Source organism: Chelmon rostratus, chromosome 11 (assembly GCF_017976325.1).
Source record: "Chelmon rostratus isolate fCheRos1 chromosome 11, fCheRos1.pri, whole genome shotgun sequence".
In the NCBI taxonomy this organism is placed as follows: domain Eukaryota; kingdom Metazoa; phylum Chordata; class Actinopteri; order Chaetodontiformes; family Chaetodontidae; genus Chelmon; species Chelmon rostratus.
The window spans coordinates 23,681,795-23,699,207 of record NC_055668.1 but is presented as its reverse complement, the minus strand read 5'-3'; the positions used below and the strand labels follow the sequence as shown (position 1 = coordinate 23,699,207).

General features: G+C 41.1%; 3 protein-coding genes across 4 annotated transcripts in view; 1 reads left to right on the top strand and 2 right to left on the bottom strand.

The window, feature by feature from the left end:
* Positions 1-3,300, bottom strand: part of runx2a (RUNX family transcription factor 2a) — a 3,928-nt gene extending 628 nt beyond the window's left edge. The window contains exons 1-5 of the mRNA XM_041947003.1: positions 2,996-3,300; positions 1,031-1,221; positions 694-853; positions 269-373; positions 117-182 (exon numbers count right to left, since the gene is read on the bottom strand). Coding sequence (XP_041802937.1) covers positions 117-182; positions 269-373; positions 694-853; positions 1,031-1,221; positions 2,996-3,044 — 571 coding nt within the window. The 5' untranslated portion in view covers positions 3,045-3,300. The remainder of the gene's footprint in view (positions 1-116; positions 183-268; positions 374-693; positions 854-1,030; positions 1,222-2,995) is intronic.
* On the top strand, positions 1,116-15,118 carry supt3h (SPT3 homolog, SAGA and STAGA complex component). Of its 2 annotated transcripts, none has more exons than XM_041947001.1 (13): positions 1,116-1,655; positions 2,807-2,910; positions 5,746-5,830; positions 6,588-6,674; positions 6,893-6,989; positions 7,084-7,205; positions 7,323-7,398; positions 8,037-8,149; positions 8,269-8,373; positions 8,492-8,620; positions 9,183-9,272; positions 9,969-10,012; positions 14,918-15,118. In XM_041947001.1, exons 2-12 carry the CDS (start codon positions 2,819-2,821, stop codon positions 10,008-10,010), a joined length of 1,038 nt encoding a protein of 345 aa, XP_041802935.1. In that variant the 5' UTR covers positions 1,116-1,655; positions 2,807-2,818; the 3' UTR covers positions 10,011-10,012; positions 14,918-15,118. The 2 variants fall into 2 exon arrangements, with proteins under 2 accessions (XP_041802935.1, XP_041802934.1); XM_041947000.1 differs by having other exon boundaries at positions 1,117-1,655; positions 14,179-15,118.
* Positions 10,238-17,356, bottom strand: cdc5l (CDC5 cell division cycle 5-like (S. pombe)). Its single transcript, XM_041946999.1, has 19 exons — positions 17,173-17,356; positions 16,631-16,734; positions 16,195-16,356; positions 15,949-16,076; positions 15,492-15,591; positions 15,173-15,299; positions 14,991-15,082; positions 14,559-14,703; positions 14,173-14,364; positions 13,535-13,683; positions 13,271-13,442; positions 12,918-13,082; positions 12,510-12,590; positions 12,065-12,316; positions 11,873-11,980; positions 11,631-11,720; positions 11,416-11,547; positions 10,966-11,046; positions 10,238-10,642 (listed from the first exon to the last, which is right to left on the bottom strand). The coding sequence occupies exons 1-19, from the start codon at positions 17,215-17,217 to the stop codon at positions 10,529-10,531; spliced, it is 2,439 nt and encodes an 812-aa protein (XP_041802933.1). The 5' UTR covers positions 17,218-17,356; the 3' UTR covers positions 10,238-10,528.
* Between the last annotated feature and the right edge of the window lie 57 nt (positions 17,357-17,413).

Sequence of the window (17,413 nt, the reverse complement as noted above, 5' to 3'; positions counted from 1 at the left end):
TGTCAATCAACATACAATTATTTTTCCATTTCTTAAATTTCACTTGGTTGAAATTTTGAAGAAATTGTCACTATTATCAGTCTATTCAAGTTTAAATAACTTCCCTCCTCTGATACCTGATGGTGCAGTGCTGCCGCTGGATGACCTGAACGCTCCCATCCTCACCTCCTTCTGCCTCTGACCTGAGAGCGAGACAGAGAGGAAGAAAGTCATTCTGACTGAAAGCTCAGGTAAAGCCATCGTATAAGTTTCACTGCTGTGTACTAACGTCTTGGCAGCCGCTGTCCGTCTACAGTGACCTTGATGGCTCTGTGTAAGGTGGCGATCTGAGGGGGCGACGTCAGCACATTGATGGAAAGTGTGAAACTCTTGCCTGAAAAAAGAGGTTTTAAAAGTAATTGAACAACAAACCATAGTTAAACAGGATGACTCGTTATGGTAAAGTTTAACAATATGGTCACTTGATGAGAGCTTGATACTGAAACTTAATAGCTGATTGAGGAGGAGAAGTGTTAACTATTATTTTCTGAGTTACAAGGCAACACCCACTATATTGGAAGGTGGATGACAAGATTCATTGTGTTGACCCTCCAATGTGACTGGTTTCTCATTACTGCTGTTGAGCCAAACATCCCTTCACAGGCCTCTGTCCATGTTTATGCTTATTAATAATTATACAAGTGAGGTTTCTACCTCTCCCACTGCGTCCTATGAAGCGGAGGTCATTAAAGTGGGCGTAGCCATGCTTCATGGTTGCTGTGGCGTTGCGCAGCTCGGCGCTGCTGTTGTCTTCGTTGCCAGCCATCACTGTGACAGCCACGCCATCTGGCACGTCGTCGCCCAGGGCAACCACCTGGAGAATGGTGAAAGGTTAGGACTGATCCTTTACCAGAGTATGAGGGATTTGTACAGAGGCTGAGAAAACGGTCATCCTGGAAGGCTAAACTCAGGGGCCAATGTCCAAATAACTTGCTGCTGACCTTTGACATTATGAACTGAGAGACAGAGAGACAAAGAGATGATTCCTCACAGTGAAGGCTCTCGGCAGGGTCTTGTTGCACCTCCAGTGCTGTGGCAGGCTGCTGCAGAGGAAGTTTGGGCTGTCAGTCTGCACCAGGCCTCTGAGTGGCGCTGTGCTGCGCTGGTTAAAGGACCTCACTTCCTGAACGTCGAGTTGACGGCTGTTGGGTGGTGGTGTTGGTCGACGCTTCCCTACTGGATCTGAGAGGGAGCAACAGAGACAGAAAGATTTTTTAACCTTTCTTTATCTTTTGTAGTATGTTTGATATGTTAATTAATTAATGAATTAATGTGAAAATTAAGTAGTATCGATATAGGTAGATAACAATTCAGATAGCATTGTTCTTGCTAGTTTAGGCAAATTAGCTGTAACGTTAGCAACGTGTTTTCCTACTTCCTATTTGGCAAATTGCTTATTTGATTCTGGCCCTGTTCGATTTATTTTCAAAAAAATTGAAAACTTTAAGTATTTCAACAACCATGTGTAAGAAAGGCCGTTTTTGCGCAGAAATAGTATAAAACTACAACTACCAAAATCCCGCGCTTCCTGAGTTGAAAACGTCATCAAATCGCGCTGAAAAGAAATGGAAAAGCGTCATCAGGAGCAGCAACGCCGTTTTTCCTGAGCAACTTTGGTGAGTTTTAAATGTTTGAGACTATTTTCTTTCTCCCTCTCCGTCCCTCTGGTTCTGTTCCTCCTCGCTTCATCCTCCTGTCCGCCTGTTTCTTTTCACTGTTTTCTGCATTGTGTTTGATTCACCGCAGTGTTTGAATAGGAGGGAACTGCGCTGTATTATCATTCAGATTTTACTGCCGGAGGGGAAGTTACTGCGGTCACACCACCTGCTCCCTCTGTATTAATACATATGTATTTGTGTGTGTGTGTGTGTGTGTGTGTGTGTGTCAGTTTGGACGGTGTGTTGATTTGCCTCAATTCTGTTCTGCTATCTTGTTATTTTAAGCTCTTGGCTCAGCTTCTGTTCTTCACTACATAGCTGACTTGTTTTGTTTTGTTTAAATGATCCCAAAATGCCAAAGTATACATCAGACACTACATTTAGGACAGTGCTGATCTTTTGTTGACACTGACTATTGTGTCTGTGTGTGGGAGAGAGATGGTTTTATTTGGATTTGACATCTCAAATGCTTTAAAAAGGGATCCATCATATCTACACTCTAGATATGCAGTCCTGTAATAAATCCTCCCTTCATGAAAGTTAAAAGTTTATATTCTACTGAAAATTCAACAGCAGCACAAACTGCAGCCTCCAAAATGTTGAATCATTACCTCTCTAAAACAGTGGCAACAAAAAACTGAACACTATAACCTTCATAAAGGTAGGACAGGACTGTTGCATTCGACTGCATTAGTTTTATCTAAGTAGAGCTAATAAACATGAATATTAGTTTGAAACTACATTGTCCACAAATTGTGGGAAATTTTATTTTGCTTCACAACATTAAAACAATCTAAGACAATTGATGAGAACAAAGAGCAGGAGCACAGCATGAAATAAACAAAATGACTTAAAACATCAATGCAGTGAAGACTAAAAAAGGTTAAAGGTTAGTTGAAGGCTATGGGTTGGAATAGTTGTGAGGGATTGTAGAGAAAAGTGTCTCCAGAGGTCAAATATTGATCTTAATGTTATTTATCTTAGTGATATACAGCACATGCTATCTGGTTAGACAGCTATAGATATACATGTGGTGTGATGGTCAGATAAAATGCTAAGTCAGCTAATTTCGGTTACTAATTTAATGCAGCTTTGCTTCACGTCGTCAGGTGGGTGTGGTTATGAGCAGTCCCATGGCTGGCTCCGCCGCCTCCAGTTCTAAAGACCGTCCAGTTTCTAGGACCAGTTTCATTCCAGAGCTACAGAGCATGATGTAAGACACACACACACACACACACACACACACACACACACACACACACACACACACACACACACACACACACACGGAGACTCACCCCAGTACAGCATCGGGCTGCTGCTGCTAAACAGACTGTTTGAAGCCATAGAAACCTGTTTATCAAAAGACAGAACCACAGTAAGGTCACTGCGAAGTGTTTGGGCTCCAGGAAATAAAAACTAAAACACAAGATGTCTTAAAATGCTCCCCAACCATTCATGTTGATACATCATTATGGTGAACACTCAAAGCATTGTAAGAAGAAAATATGAATTGCTTGTTTACTTGCTAAAGTGTAAACTTAGATATGAAAGTTTAAGTATAAACTAAGACTAGATAATATTAGATATGATAAAAGGGAACCACTCCATTACTGGCATTGTAAAGGCGTGCTCAGTGAAATAGAAACCGCTCACAAGTACTTCAAAGAAATATTGCACAACACATTTAAGATCATTGCTCTGCTATCAGTTCACAGCATTATAGTGTTAAGACTGTGCAAAAAAAAAAAAAAAAAAAACATCCCTAACAATCCTAAAAGCCCTTATTGATTGGGCAGTAAGACAGATTGTTTAAATGGTCTTTGCAGTGGAGCTGAAATGATTTGTTGATTAATTGATGAGTCACTTAAATTAATCAGCAACTAGTTTGATGATCTACTAGTCATTTATGGAAAATTTAGGTAAAAATAAGATGATATTACCAGGTTCCAGTTTTTCAACTATGGATCACCTGGATTTTTCTTTGTCTCGTGTGGCAGTAAACTAAATGTTGCTGGTTTTTGGACTGTTGGACAGACGAAAATTGGGAAGATGTCCTCCTGGCCTTTATAAAAATCTGCATTTTTCACCTTTCTCTTACATTTTATTGACCATACAATTATTTGTCAAGGAAATGATTGGCAGATTAATCAATAATGAAAATAATCATTACGAGCCCTACTTTGCAGCAGAGGAAATGCAATAAATATTGTATTGCTAATATGAGGATAAAGTACACTTCCTGAATCAGAGGCCTTCTTCCAAACTTTTTAAAATCATCTGAGATTATGAGCAGACAATGAAAAAAGTAGAAGGATAAAGAGAGTTGTACAACTTTGCTTATTGTTACCAAAATATTTACATGACAGAAAAACTTATGTTTTTGTGCATATTTGTAAAGTGCACTTGTACTACACTTTACACTGTTGCTATGATTTGACCATTTTTATCTGTACAGGAAAAAAACATATTCATCTTTCTGTCACAAATTACATCTTTCTGTGGCCTTTTGAAAGGAAGTCACATGCGTGTTGTGGCCTCTCGTTAGTGTGTGTGTGTGAGTGTGTGTGTTTTGGGGTACTCACCTTGTGTTGTGTGTGAGCTGCAGAGAGATGTTGTTGGTGGTCAGAGAGGCTGAAACCCAAATAAACCCCAAAACCTAAAACCAGCATGAGCCTGCAGCCAACCTCTGAACCTGAGACCAACCTGCCCACAACCCCAAACCAAAGCCAGTCTCACCTGTGTGATTGGCAGCTGCAGCTATCCAATCACAGCGCAGATTGGGGGGAGGGTATAGAGTCAACAAGGGGGGGCTGTCTGTTGTTTGGCTTGTATATGACAGAGAAAGAATAGATGGAGAGACAGAGGGAAAGAGAAGAAATGAGAGAAGGAAAGAGCCTCAGGATGTGGGTTTAGGTTAGGCTGCCATCGTGGAAGTGGCTTCTCTGGATGCAAATTGAGGTTTGTCCAAAGTGTATGTGTGTGTTTGTGTGTGTGTGTGCAAGCAGGACAGAGAGGCGGATAGAGAAAGAGACACGTATAGCGACTTGTTTGCTGTTTCGTGACGTTTATTCCTTGAGATGTGTCGTGTTACACTGACTTTAATTTTATTGTTGATTTGAATGTAGACATTATGCTCGTGTATTTAAGGTTTGGTTGTCAAAAATATCAAAGTTTCAGTACCAGAGCCAAAATAATAATCTTCTTAAGCCTTTCTAAACACATTTTTCTATAAAACTGTATTTATTATTTTTTACAAAAGGAGAGAAATATAATAAAATAAATATTTTCACTATCGATTAATCTGTCAATATTTCCATGATTAATAGATGTATCGTTTAGTCTATAAAATCTAAAAAAAAAAATGGTGAAAAATGGTCTTCAGCTTTTCAGAGCCAAAAGTGACGTCTTCATCAACAGTCAAAAATTCAAACCTCTTCATTTACTATCATAAATGATGTAAAAAAAACCTAGCAGATCCTTATTTTTAAGAAGATGGAACCAGTAAACATTTGACATAAAAATGTCTTTTGAAAATAGTTTGCAATTAATTTTCTTTCAAACAACTAACCAATTAATCAACTAATGGTTGCCGCTCTACAATGTTGTCTAAACACAAGCAGCATTCACAACCTCTAAAATGATCAGAATATAGATTTAAATCAGAAACTGCTGAATCAAAGAATGTTTAAACGAGCAATAATCTGAGCAAACATTCAGTACCAGCTTGCAGTACTATTGAGGGATAATACCAAGATATTTTTAACCGATAACACTTATTTAGAGCTGATCTGAGAGCCAAGTAATCACAAATCGATTCACAAGTGACCTCTCAGACGCGTGGAGGAGAATCAGCACAGTGGTGAGCACTTGAACACTTCAAGAATTGTTTATGAGCAACGAGTTAGCAGCTCGTTAGCAGCTGTAGTTCAACTGTGTTTCAGTGTTTCAGAGCGAGCATTCACTGGAAACTCTGCTTGGCTTTACGTCACTCTGATTTAAATTTTGTGCATGTGTGTGTGTTTGTGTGTGTGTGTGTGTGCGTCAGGTTTGCTCTGGGAGACGCCCGCAGGCCTCTGCATGAGACAGCAGCTCTGGTGGAGGACATTGTGCACACACAGCTTATTACGATGGTAATGTAACAGTACTCTTGTCCTCAGTTACTTCACTGTCAGTCATGAATGGAAAGGATCATCACACGTGTTGAACATATCTTCAATAGCAAGATCAGATAAACTTTATTGATCCCACACTGGGAAAATCACCTGTTACAGAAGCTCATGAGTCAAAAGGCAGAGGGGAAAAAGGAGCAAGATAAAACAAAAAGACAAAACTGAAAATAAAGTGTATATACACATTTCACTTATTCAGATATAACCATGGTGGATAATTGCTCAGGACAATTGCACCTGTAATTGTAGTACACACATGATGAGTAGCATTACACTAAAAAATATACTAAAAAGTATATATTAAAAAAAACATGTGATTGCACAGAAACTGGACACTAGCAGAAGTTGCACAGGATACATGTCCAAAATGACATAAAATTAGCATCATCATTTTATGATTTAATGATAAATATGTGTGTTTATCTATCTGTCATCATAAAAGTTAGAATTTTCACATGTAAATATGTATATACATACATATATATATATATATATATATATATATATATATATATATATATATATATATATATATGTATGTTTAATGATAGTATGTATAATATGTATTAATATGTGTAAATATAAACCAGTAGGATAAATGCTAATAACAGTTTCTGAATTTGAAGTCTTTTTGCTGTTATGTAAACCTGTCACTGCATAATTTTCCTTTGTGAACACCCCTTCATAAATGCTTTGTGATGATTGGTTTATGTATCAGCTGCATCAGGCCTGCGAGGGGGCGGCTCTTCGTGGGTCAAGGGTCATTTCAGCAGAGGACATCCTGTTCCTGATGAGGCGGGACAAAGTAACCAAAACACACAGAAAAAATACATTCAATACACATACAACTTTATTGATTGAAAACACCTTAACCTTAACTTAAATCTAAACTTATCTGAAAATATTAGAGTCACCATCAGTTTGTAGCTTTGAATTGAATAACTATTCATACTGATTCTCCTAACCTTCTAACACTTTCTCTCTCTTTCCCTTTTTCTGTCTGCCTCAATGTCTCTTGACCAGAGGAAGGTGGTGAGGTTATTAAAATATCTCCAGTTTAGGGATTATAAATCCAAACTACTCAAAACTCTGGAGGATGAAGACGCGCCGCAAGAAATGGGTACATGCACACTCACATGCATGAGTTATAAATGAGAATGTACTTGCAAAATGAAATCAGATCAAATTAATATGAACTATTTTTGGTGGTGCAGGTGGTAACCAGCGGAGGCAGCGATTGGCTCAGGATTTTCTGGTGTGGATGGATCAGACCGGCGACCTCCTGTCATTGGCTGAGCGGCAAGAAGTGGACCCCGTCAAACAAGAGCGGCTGGAGGTCAGAGGTCATCATGATGTGGACCACTCTGTTCTCATGCGCTTTTAAAGATGAAATATGATGAAGCTGATGATTGTAATTGTCGTTAATGTCTTCTGTGTCTCTGTTTATGTTCAGCGTTTAGAGCGTCAGACTCGAGCTATGGACCCGAATCACTACTCCGAGTTCTGTGAGAGTCGACAGCTCAGCTTTGGTAAGATTTTAATCAAGTAATTTAATAATCCTAGTTTGAAGCAATCATTAATCTTTGCTTTCCACCCTGTATGAATGTATGACTCGTGTAGCTTCAAGCCAATATTCCTCTTTCATAATTCCACTTTAATGATGCACCAGGTTTAGGTTGAATGGTGATTAAATTAAAGCTAGAAGCCCTTTCCCAACTTTATTTAATCAATTGCCAAATATAATTAATTTATACACAATGATTAGATATCTCTGCAGATCAATTAAGGATACAAAAACCATCTTAAGCAATGTTCCTCATACCAGAGCAGGAAGACAGGCGAGGTGTCAAAGACAGTTTGTATTTTAGTTAATCACTGAATGTCACACCTTTTTAAGAGCATCATTTTTATTACTGATTAATCTGGTGATTAATTAATTAATCTGACAAATTTACTGTATGGAATGATTCTGCATTTGACTTTAAACCTGCTAACACCCACTGAAGGAGCTCTAAATTCCCACGACCCACTGATTTGAATCAGTGGGGTAGATTTAGCTTAGCTCAGATTTAGCATTTCAAAATGGCACCAAAACTACACAGAGCTCATTCAGGATGTGTCTTTTTGTCTTTAAATGTATGTTCTGTGTGTGTGTCAACGTTTCCAGCGAAGAAAGCGTCAAAGTTTCGGGACTGGCTTGACTGCAGCAGTTTAGAGCTGAAACCCAACAGCATCGCCATGGAGATCCTGTCGTACCTGGCCTACGAGACTGTTGCCCAGGTAACATGTTGAGTTATGATGTCACACATGTCCTGTTTCTCTTTATGTGTGTGATTTGAAAACCCTTTCCAGTGGTATAAATCTGTCTCCTGTTTCTTTCCATCATTCTTCTTCTGCAGATTGTGGATTTGTCTCTGTTGGTAAAGCAGGAAATGGCTGCGAAGACCAATCCCATCAGTCATGTGATCTCTGCCAGCTACATCCACTACAACACTCACACAGAGGTACACACACACACGTAATTTACTTACATGCATTTGTTTTCGATCCGGGTGAAAAACAAGGTACCACAGTTATGTTTTAAGTAAATAAACAACATCAGGTTCCTGTCCTTGTCTCCAGGTCAAGAAGGATCCAGACTCACCTGAAGCCACTCCCCCTTCCACCCCAGGCTCCTCCCACTCTTCAAAACCCCTCCTACAAGGGAACGGCAGTCTGGACGGCCGGGCCAGACAGAGGAAACGCAAAAAGGTGGGTGTTAAGTCTACAGCCTTCTTACCTGTGGAATGGTGATGAAATAATGAGTTATTTCATACTATAAGAAGGGGGTGTGATGTCATCATCGACAGCTGCGTGACTGACAGTGAAGTAGTCGCCGAGGCATCTGTGGACTTGTTTTTGGGACTTGTACATAGAGTAGGAACGTTGAGAGGAGAGGTAAGCGAAGGCATGACCCACCCTACTCTGATCTGATTAGCTCTTGTTGCCTCATTAGTTAGGTTAAGGCCTGAGGAGTGATTATTGATCAGGGTAAGGATGTCGGGCTAAGCCAATCAGAGGCGGAGTAGTGTGGGACATGTCCTCTCCTTCCTACGAAACAAAAAATCTGTTGTCCATCTTTATATACAGTCATTGGTTGTGACACAGTACATATTGTAATAGTGACCAGTGTTTCGAAAGTCCTCCTCCGGGACTCCAACAAACATCTGAGTCATCTTTTAAATACCGATTATGTGTAATTTGTCTTTGCAGTCTTTACTAAGACATGAAGTTAGTGTCCTGACTCGTATTAATGCAGTCTGATTTGTTTCAGAGCTGTCCGGCTACAGTGGAACCTCCCAGTGGAGCCATCCAGCCCTGTCACATCAGAGAGGCGATCAGAAGATACAACTACAGACACACAGTATGTGTACGCACACACACTCAACACTGACCAGGTTACATTCACAGACGCTACATGTCTATATACTTGAATTACGGCTTGTTTTGGAGTATTTTTAGGTCTATAAATACAATAGTCACATCATATTATAGTGTCATTGGTCATGATTCTTCCTGTCCAAACTGCTGAAATAAGCTACATGGTAGATGCACTGAAAGCTAATAAGATGCCTCATTAGTCTAAGATTAATCAAATGGGCATCCTTCAAAGTCTTTTAAGCAGGTTTTTCGTGCCAATATGCGTGCAGGTGTAAAAGAAAGGGAATATCATACTAAAAATACTTATATCTATGGCTACCTCAGACTATAGTATGGACAGGATGAACAGTGACTGATGGTCCACACATAGTGTTATTAGTTGCTGTAATCATTCAGCGTATACATGGTCATGCAGAAAGGTGGCTGGAGTGCACACCCAGCTGGTAGAGCTGCAGGACAAACAGAAAACAGAGAGGTTATCCACTTACTGAAATTTGAACATGAACAAGATCTTTGTCAGTCAAAACACTGTGTTCAGATCTCATATTTCAGTGTGTGGACACCGTCTTCTTTTTCATGCTAGCATTACGATTAAAATGTCTCCATTAAACCAAACACCTGATTCAGTGGGAGCGGACAGTATGAAACTGTTTTTAAAATAAATCCCTCTCTCTTTCAGAGTGCTTACTGGAAGAGTGGGATGTCCTTCCTCACCTGCTGAAGGTCTGACACATTCTCCAGTTTTTTGTTCAGTACCTGCACAAATAATTTTTTTTTGTTCTATTGTTGTAATAAAGACTTTTCTTTAGCTTGTGTTTGTATTTCTGACAGAACGGCTCACAAATGTTTCTGTCCAGAGTTGTTAAATATAACAGATGACTATCTTTTAGTTAAATTTGACCGTTTGCACGAAAATCTTCCCAAAACAAACACTTACCGCCACTTTGCCATTGTTGAAAAGAAACTTTATTGGTCACTAATACAGAAACACAAGGGACGACTGAGCATGCTCAAAACTCAGCTTGTGACATCATAGCATCATGAGCACATGGAGGTGGGACTTATCTCTGGAATTGCCACAAATATCGAAAAATGACAGAAGGGTTCAATAGCTGAAGAGCGAGAAAACTCGATTGTGTTTTTCTCAGCAGCTGTTAGCATCACATCAGTGGCTCCTGGATGAGTACTTGAGTGTGTGTAGCATGTATGTATGTGTGAATGTGTGTTAGTGTGTGTGGCTCAGTACTTCTGGGCACTGTTGAGCATGGCCTCCCTCTCCATTAGCAGCTCTCCATATCTCTGCTGAAGCTCTCTCTCTCGCTCCATCTGCCTCTCCACATCCTCCCGCAGAGCCTAAAACACACACAGGAGGAGGTCAGACACTAATCTGGTTACTTTTCAGTATATTTGAGCAACTTGGCCTTCCAACATTTAACCCCCACAAGCTACAGATCTTTTCTATTTCTAGCTGGCCACCAGTTTGAAAAAGGGAATATTTTTGGGATACAATGAACAATTGTTTTATTACTGAATAGTTCAGTCTATAATCAGTCAGCAAATTGTAATAATAAATAATCAATTAACAACATTGACAAATAAATTGACAATGTTTTAGCACTTGAACACTAAGCTGGTCTTACTGGGATCAGAGTTGAGGGTGTCATTAATGTATTTACCTCTTGCCTCCTGGGAATCGCAGTATCTTCTTGCTTCTTCAACTGACTGAAGGTCTGTAGCTCTGTGGCTGCCTGCTCCACCTAGTGGACAACATGAGTATAACATTACTACAAAAATATATTCATACAATACTCATTTATTAGAATTTCCAAAAATCACATGGTTTTATAGACACTATAAACATCAGCCTCCAGAGAAATGGACTATAAAGTAGATTGATCTTTCAGCTAATTCTTCACTGATGAGGGACTGATAATGTCTGTGAAATTTCAAGTGAAACAAGCCATGAATGTCTGGAGTGGAGAAAACAAATGTAGCTTGATGAAATGTGGCTATGTGCTCCATTTCACGAAGAATGAAGAGTAATTAATTTTCTTGTTAAGAGTGGGACTCGTTTTACAGGGAATTCCTCCATATCGCAGAGGTAGATTCTGGCAGATATTCAGTACCTGTTCCCAGAGTTCATTGTGCTGCTTCAGGAGCCCCAGCGCTCTGGACTGGAACCCTCCCAGCAGGATTTTGAGTTTCTTCTCCAGTTTTGCTGCTTTCCTGGCCTCTGCTGTCATGTGGCCACGGTTCACCTGGAGGAAGACAGACAACAGTGTTTAGACCAGAGCTGATGCAGCTGTTTTAAAATTGAAAAGTTTTCCGTGTGGTTTCTCACATCTAGTTTTTTCTCCAGGCTTTCGATACGGTCTTTTTTTGACGCCAGGTTAGCTCTGGTGTACCTGTTCTGAGTCGGTAGATATAAAACCTGCAGAGCGAAAGAAGCAGAGCAGATGAACAAACAGCTACACACCAGATGTTGATTTCATGTGAGGGTGAAGTTCGCCAAAGGCAGTCTGTGTTGGGGCCAGATGGTTCTCTCTGACCGGACTTTTTATTTTTGGGCAGAGGGATGCTTACCTGTCCATAGCATTCCTCCCACACCTGGCTGTACGCCTCCATGCTGAGGTCACCGTGGCCCATTCCTGCCTTCACCACCTCCATTTCTGCCACCAGTATCACCTTTGCCTGTTTATTAACATGCAACATAATTAATTACCACGTAGTTCATACTGCAGATCTGCACAACAGTGCTGCTGATGTGTGTGTTACCTGCTCCATGTCCTCTGGGCTAATCGGCTTGTAGGGGTGAGCTTCCAGGAACGCTATATGTGATGCGTTGTTGGATGTAGAGGTGGGGCCTCTGCTTTTGCCGCGCTGCAGCTGACCGGCGGCGTTGGCTGATGGGTGGTGCATGCAGTCGTAGTGCAGCATGGCGATCATTTCCTGTTTGATCAGCTCCTCGGCGAGCTGGAGGTCCGAGAGCGGCTCCATAGAGGTGGGACGGAGGACGGACTCATTTACCTGCAGAGGTGGACGTTAGCAAGCCGATATCATAATGCTAATACAAAAATAAACAAAACAAAAAACCCTCATGTTTACTTTTCGCTCTTTGTCTATCTAATGATCATCTCATTAAGCTACTGATGAGTATACTGAAACACACTGAGGGTTGGTGGTGTTGATCAAACCCTCAGGAAGTGAGTGCATTTGTTACCTCAGTGGGTCTGGGGAGACTCCTCTGAACAGCAGTGTGTCGCAGCTTCAGCTCCTTCTCTCTTTCTGCCTCCCGTTGAGCCTGGCACACACACACACACACACACACACACAGTAAACTTTATTTAACTACAGGTATACGGACACACAGGGGTATATATTTGTGTTTATGTTGCTTAGATGATATTTTGCACTCAAAAAAAAAAAAATCACATTTTCCCCTCACTGAAGCTGTAATATTGCAGAGGTTATAGCATGTGTCAGATAGAAGGGTGTTTCCAGTAGTGCAAAGAAAAACAGTGTGTGAGGACACAGTGCTACATAATACAATGCTTGAGCTGAATAACCTGACTGCTGTTGGAATTAGTGTGTGTGTGTGTGTGTGTGTGTGTGTGTGTAGCGCACATACCTGCTTTCGTGCCTCCACGTCTGCAGAGTCCTCTATGAATCCCGTCTCGGTCTCCGTTTCTTCGAGCTCTTTCTCTGCGTTTTCCGGAAGAACGATCTCAAAGTCGTTCTTGGGAACAGGAAGTGACATCAGGCCCTGCCTCAGCTGCTGCAGGCTTTCTCTTTGCTGTGTGTGAGGGGCGAGAGACAACAGTTTGTTCAGATTCTTATTTTGTTTATTATTCTAAAACTTTACTTCATTCTCCATTTTATTTTACCTGTTTCATATTCACTAAATACAACACACTATCATTAGAAAACTTGTATTAATGTGGTTAAATTCCACACATGAGTATAAAGAGTGTATTTATTTACCATGTGTTTAGCGTACGCAGGGTCAGCCAGTTGCTCCTCACTGTTAATATTCAGCTTGTCCCTCAGCGGCGTGCGGCCGGGGGTCAAACCCGGGGTCACTGACCCACGTGGGGTCATCCCTCCTCCAGCTTGAGGGGTCATGCCTTCCTGCCCCTGACCTGGTCCAGGGGTTCTGTTAGAAAGGACATGACCATGAATGTTAGCATGTACCGTACCAGCTGGTCTGGCAGTGTTGCATCAGCACAGAGGTGGTGGCGTGGCTACCTGAACGGTGTGCTGAGAACAGTGTTGGGTGTTTGGATCTGCTGCCGCTGAGGTGTCACTCCACTGAAGTCGCTCTCATGCAGCGGTGTGTTGAGGCCTCCTTTCAGAGGGGTGTCAATGTTGGTCAGAGCCATCAGGTTCTGGGCTTCCTGGAAATCCAGACACAGGTAGTAAATATCTAACACAGAAAGTTTCTTGATATCTGAAGACATGTCTGTTCAAAACTGTTCGATTTTCACATTTTAAGCCAACAAAGGCTTTACGCTCATGGTGATAACAGTGAGAAAGAAAAATCTGACAAATTTCAGACACTTTATATACTTCTGCAAAAAACTGACTCAGAAAGACAAAAAGAAACAAAAAAAAATAATGCAAAGATGAGTCGAAATATCCTTAAAAAAAGAAAACAAAGTATAAATATATGAAGTATATGTTGTTTTTGCACAATGGCCAACATAAACAGTGATACTCCAAGTCTAATAAGCCTGTATGAGCTGTACATACATTTGTCTTGCTCAAATTTTTACTTTTTATTTAGATCTTATTGATCAATGACAGGTGACTAAAAACACTTTCAGATGAGAATCTGTATGTTCATCTTCTGTGCGGCATATGTGCTCATATACTGTGTTGGTTACCTGCAGTATCCTGTCCTGGACTGCGGGGGTTCGTGGGGTACGCAGCCCTGTTGTCATGGTGTTGGTGACGCTGTACTCTGACAGGAGTGCCGAGGACGCCGAGTTGCCGCTCTCGCTCTCCTCTGCAGCCTGGCGGGCGACCTCGCTGGCGACGCCCAATTTGACGACTTCCTCCAGCTCAGCATCGCTGATCTATGAATCAAATAGAAATAAACACTGGTGAAATATCTGGGAAAAGATCAATTACAAAAACTGAATGTACTTAACATAAATCAAGAATGTCAGAATAACAGTAAACAGGACATGTCTGGACCGACTGCACTGCTCTGAGAGATTTATAGCAGATTAAAGTTAAAGCAGTCCAGGTGTTGGTGTGAAGTAGTTACCTGTGGTGTAGGTAAGACCAGCTTGGAGCGTTTCTTGGTGAACTCAGCCACTCCGCTGGTCTGCAGGATGGCAGATGGGAGATCGCTCTCTTTCTTCTTCTTGATCTTCTGTTTATCTTTCTTCCTCTCCCTCTCCTCTTGCTCACTACCCACAAAAAAAACAGTTTAGGTACGAAGACCGTGAGTTCATTGGGTGTGTGTGAATGTGTTTACTTTGTGTGTGTCCTCATGACACACAATTAGCCGTGCTCACTGTTTCTGTTTACACTTCAACAATGTATTTGTGTTTATGTGCTAACATGATTGTTATTTAATGCATATGTGTTCATTGTGTATTTTCTGTACTTTTGTTTTCGCAGATTACACTTGTGTGTGTTCTGGTGTTATCCAAACTGTATGTGTGTAGAAAACACAGTGCGTGATGTTACTGACCTGCGTAGTTCTCCATCCAAGTGCTGCTGTCTGAGTCGTTTGAAGTTTGGCTCCAGAGCGACGTACTGCTCCATGCTGGTGTCATAGAAACCCTTGAAGTCAACAATAATGAACAATAAATAAATTAACTTGAGGCAAAATCATGTGCTTCTGTTGTGGGTTCTGTTGGTGGTGGTGGTTACCGGTGCAGGTTTCTTTTCGAAGGGGATTTCAGCATTATAGTCCACTCCTCTCTTCTTCTTTCTCTTCTTCTGAACATCGATTCCTGCAGCTCTCAGCTCTCTGCGCTTCTGCAGAGCCGCCAACCGTCTGCAGCACAAAGAGAGGGACAATTAATTATGTCTACTTCTGTTGTGCTTGTCAGCAACTTTGTGGGCTTTCAATTAGTATAGTTACAACTGAGAACATCAGCAACTGGAAAATCAATTACATTACAGAGGAAAATGTTTGAATGAATAATAATAAGCAGGTATTTATAAATACTGTGTGTGTGGGTCTAACCTGGCTTCCTCCAGCTGTTTCTCTCTGGCCTTCCTCTTGGCCTTCTTGCCCTGGGTGTTGGCCAGTCGAGCCCTGGCCTCTGACAGCATCTCCAGCTCATCTATAGACAGACAGACACACAATAGTTATTTATTTTATTGGGATACATATGATGCTGTTAAGTTTAAACTGCTGTATCCTACAGTCACACATATTAAAGAGGACTTGGATTGTTTTTTTGTGAAGTGATACGATTGCCCAGAGGATGACTGCAGGATTTGTTGCATACTAAATTCTTCTTAAGACTAATTGAGAACAATCACTACAAATAATGTAAAACACAACTGTGAAAGCATATGAGTAACTAGATATTCAATCAGGATATATTATGTTCATTGGGTTGGGTTGGATAAAGTTGGAAACTAAGTTTCAGGAAAAGGTCAGTCTCTCCATCACCGTATTCAGTGTGTTGCTGTACCTTCGTCCATATCCACAGGGTCAGGTCTGGCAGGTTTAGTTTCAGGATTAGGGTCGATCTCTCCTGGTTTTAACTTCCTGGGGTCGTCTCCCACTTCTTCCTCATTGTCCCTTTGCGCTGCCTTGTCTCTAAACACACATGCATACAAACACACATACATTGTGAATCAACAGCATTTGCCATAATGTTAACATCTTTACTTAAAGTACAGAGTGAAAATGTATTTTAAATCATATAAGATCGTACAGCAGGTATTCATAGTGCTCCAGACACTGGGCAGCAGTGCGTCCTATGATAGGAGCAATGGTCCTCCACTGAGTGGGCATCAGCTTGGCCAAATGAAGCAGCTTCTCCTCCTCTTCTCTGGACCATTCTGTCTTCTTGATGCTGGGGTCCAACCACTCGTACCTGCAGACAGACAAAGCCAACATACAGAACCCTTTGTTTAAATAGGTAATCTAATTGAGATGATGTTCTCTTATAAAAGTCAGACCTCAGTACAGCTGAAGAAACAGACACAGAGAGAAGACACACAGCAAACAAAGCGAGTTACACACAACCCTGTGCTACAAGCAACAACAGGACCAACACAGACATCTAAAAAGTTCCAACATTAGTAATTTAACACATCTGCAATGGAATTACTGTTGTTTCCATCACGTGACTTTGTGTCCAGACTCACCATCTGGCTTTACACTGTTTGGCAGACTTGCGGTGCAGCAGGGAAGCGATACGGGACCACTGGTTTTTGCCATATTTCATCACCGCTGCCTTGAGGATCTCATCCTGGTAAAGATGGTCAGATGAGAAGAGACGGAAACAAAGACACAAATTCACTCATAAGTATGTCATTACCAAGTCTTTGATTCAATCACAACGTTTACAAACACTGATGATTAAAAACTGGTATGTTCCATTATGACCATGAGAAACCCCCACTGCTGACAGTCTTACTGCTATTCTCACTTGCCGTTAGCTTACTTGCTAATATTTGCAAAGTTTTGCAGGCTACAGCAATGGCTGCTAATGGCATAGCCATTTTAGCTAATTAATTTAAATGCGCTATTTACATAACTTTACAGAAACGGTAAGTAAACTATTTCGACATATCTGACAGCAGCACAAATAAACTCGCTAAGACGCAGCTAGCGTCATGCTAACAGACTCGGATTGACTATTGGGGGTTAGCATCAAGCTAACGCAGCTAGCCATGTAAACACGTACCTCAGTGTTGCGCCAGACGCCTCCTTTTATCATAATTCGCGGCATCTTGGCGGCTTGTTGATCTTTCCTCCCTCAGTAAAACGGTAGAACAGTTATGAAGATCAGTGGCGCTCACAGTTTACGCTGAATCAAAATCCAACATACAGAGAAATGCGAGGGAGCAGCGAACGTGCACCACACCGGAAACTTATGTCGCAGAATTCAACGACTCCGCCGAAATGTATTGTGGGTAATATTCTAC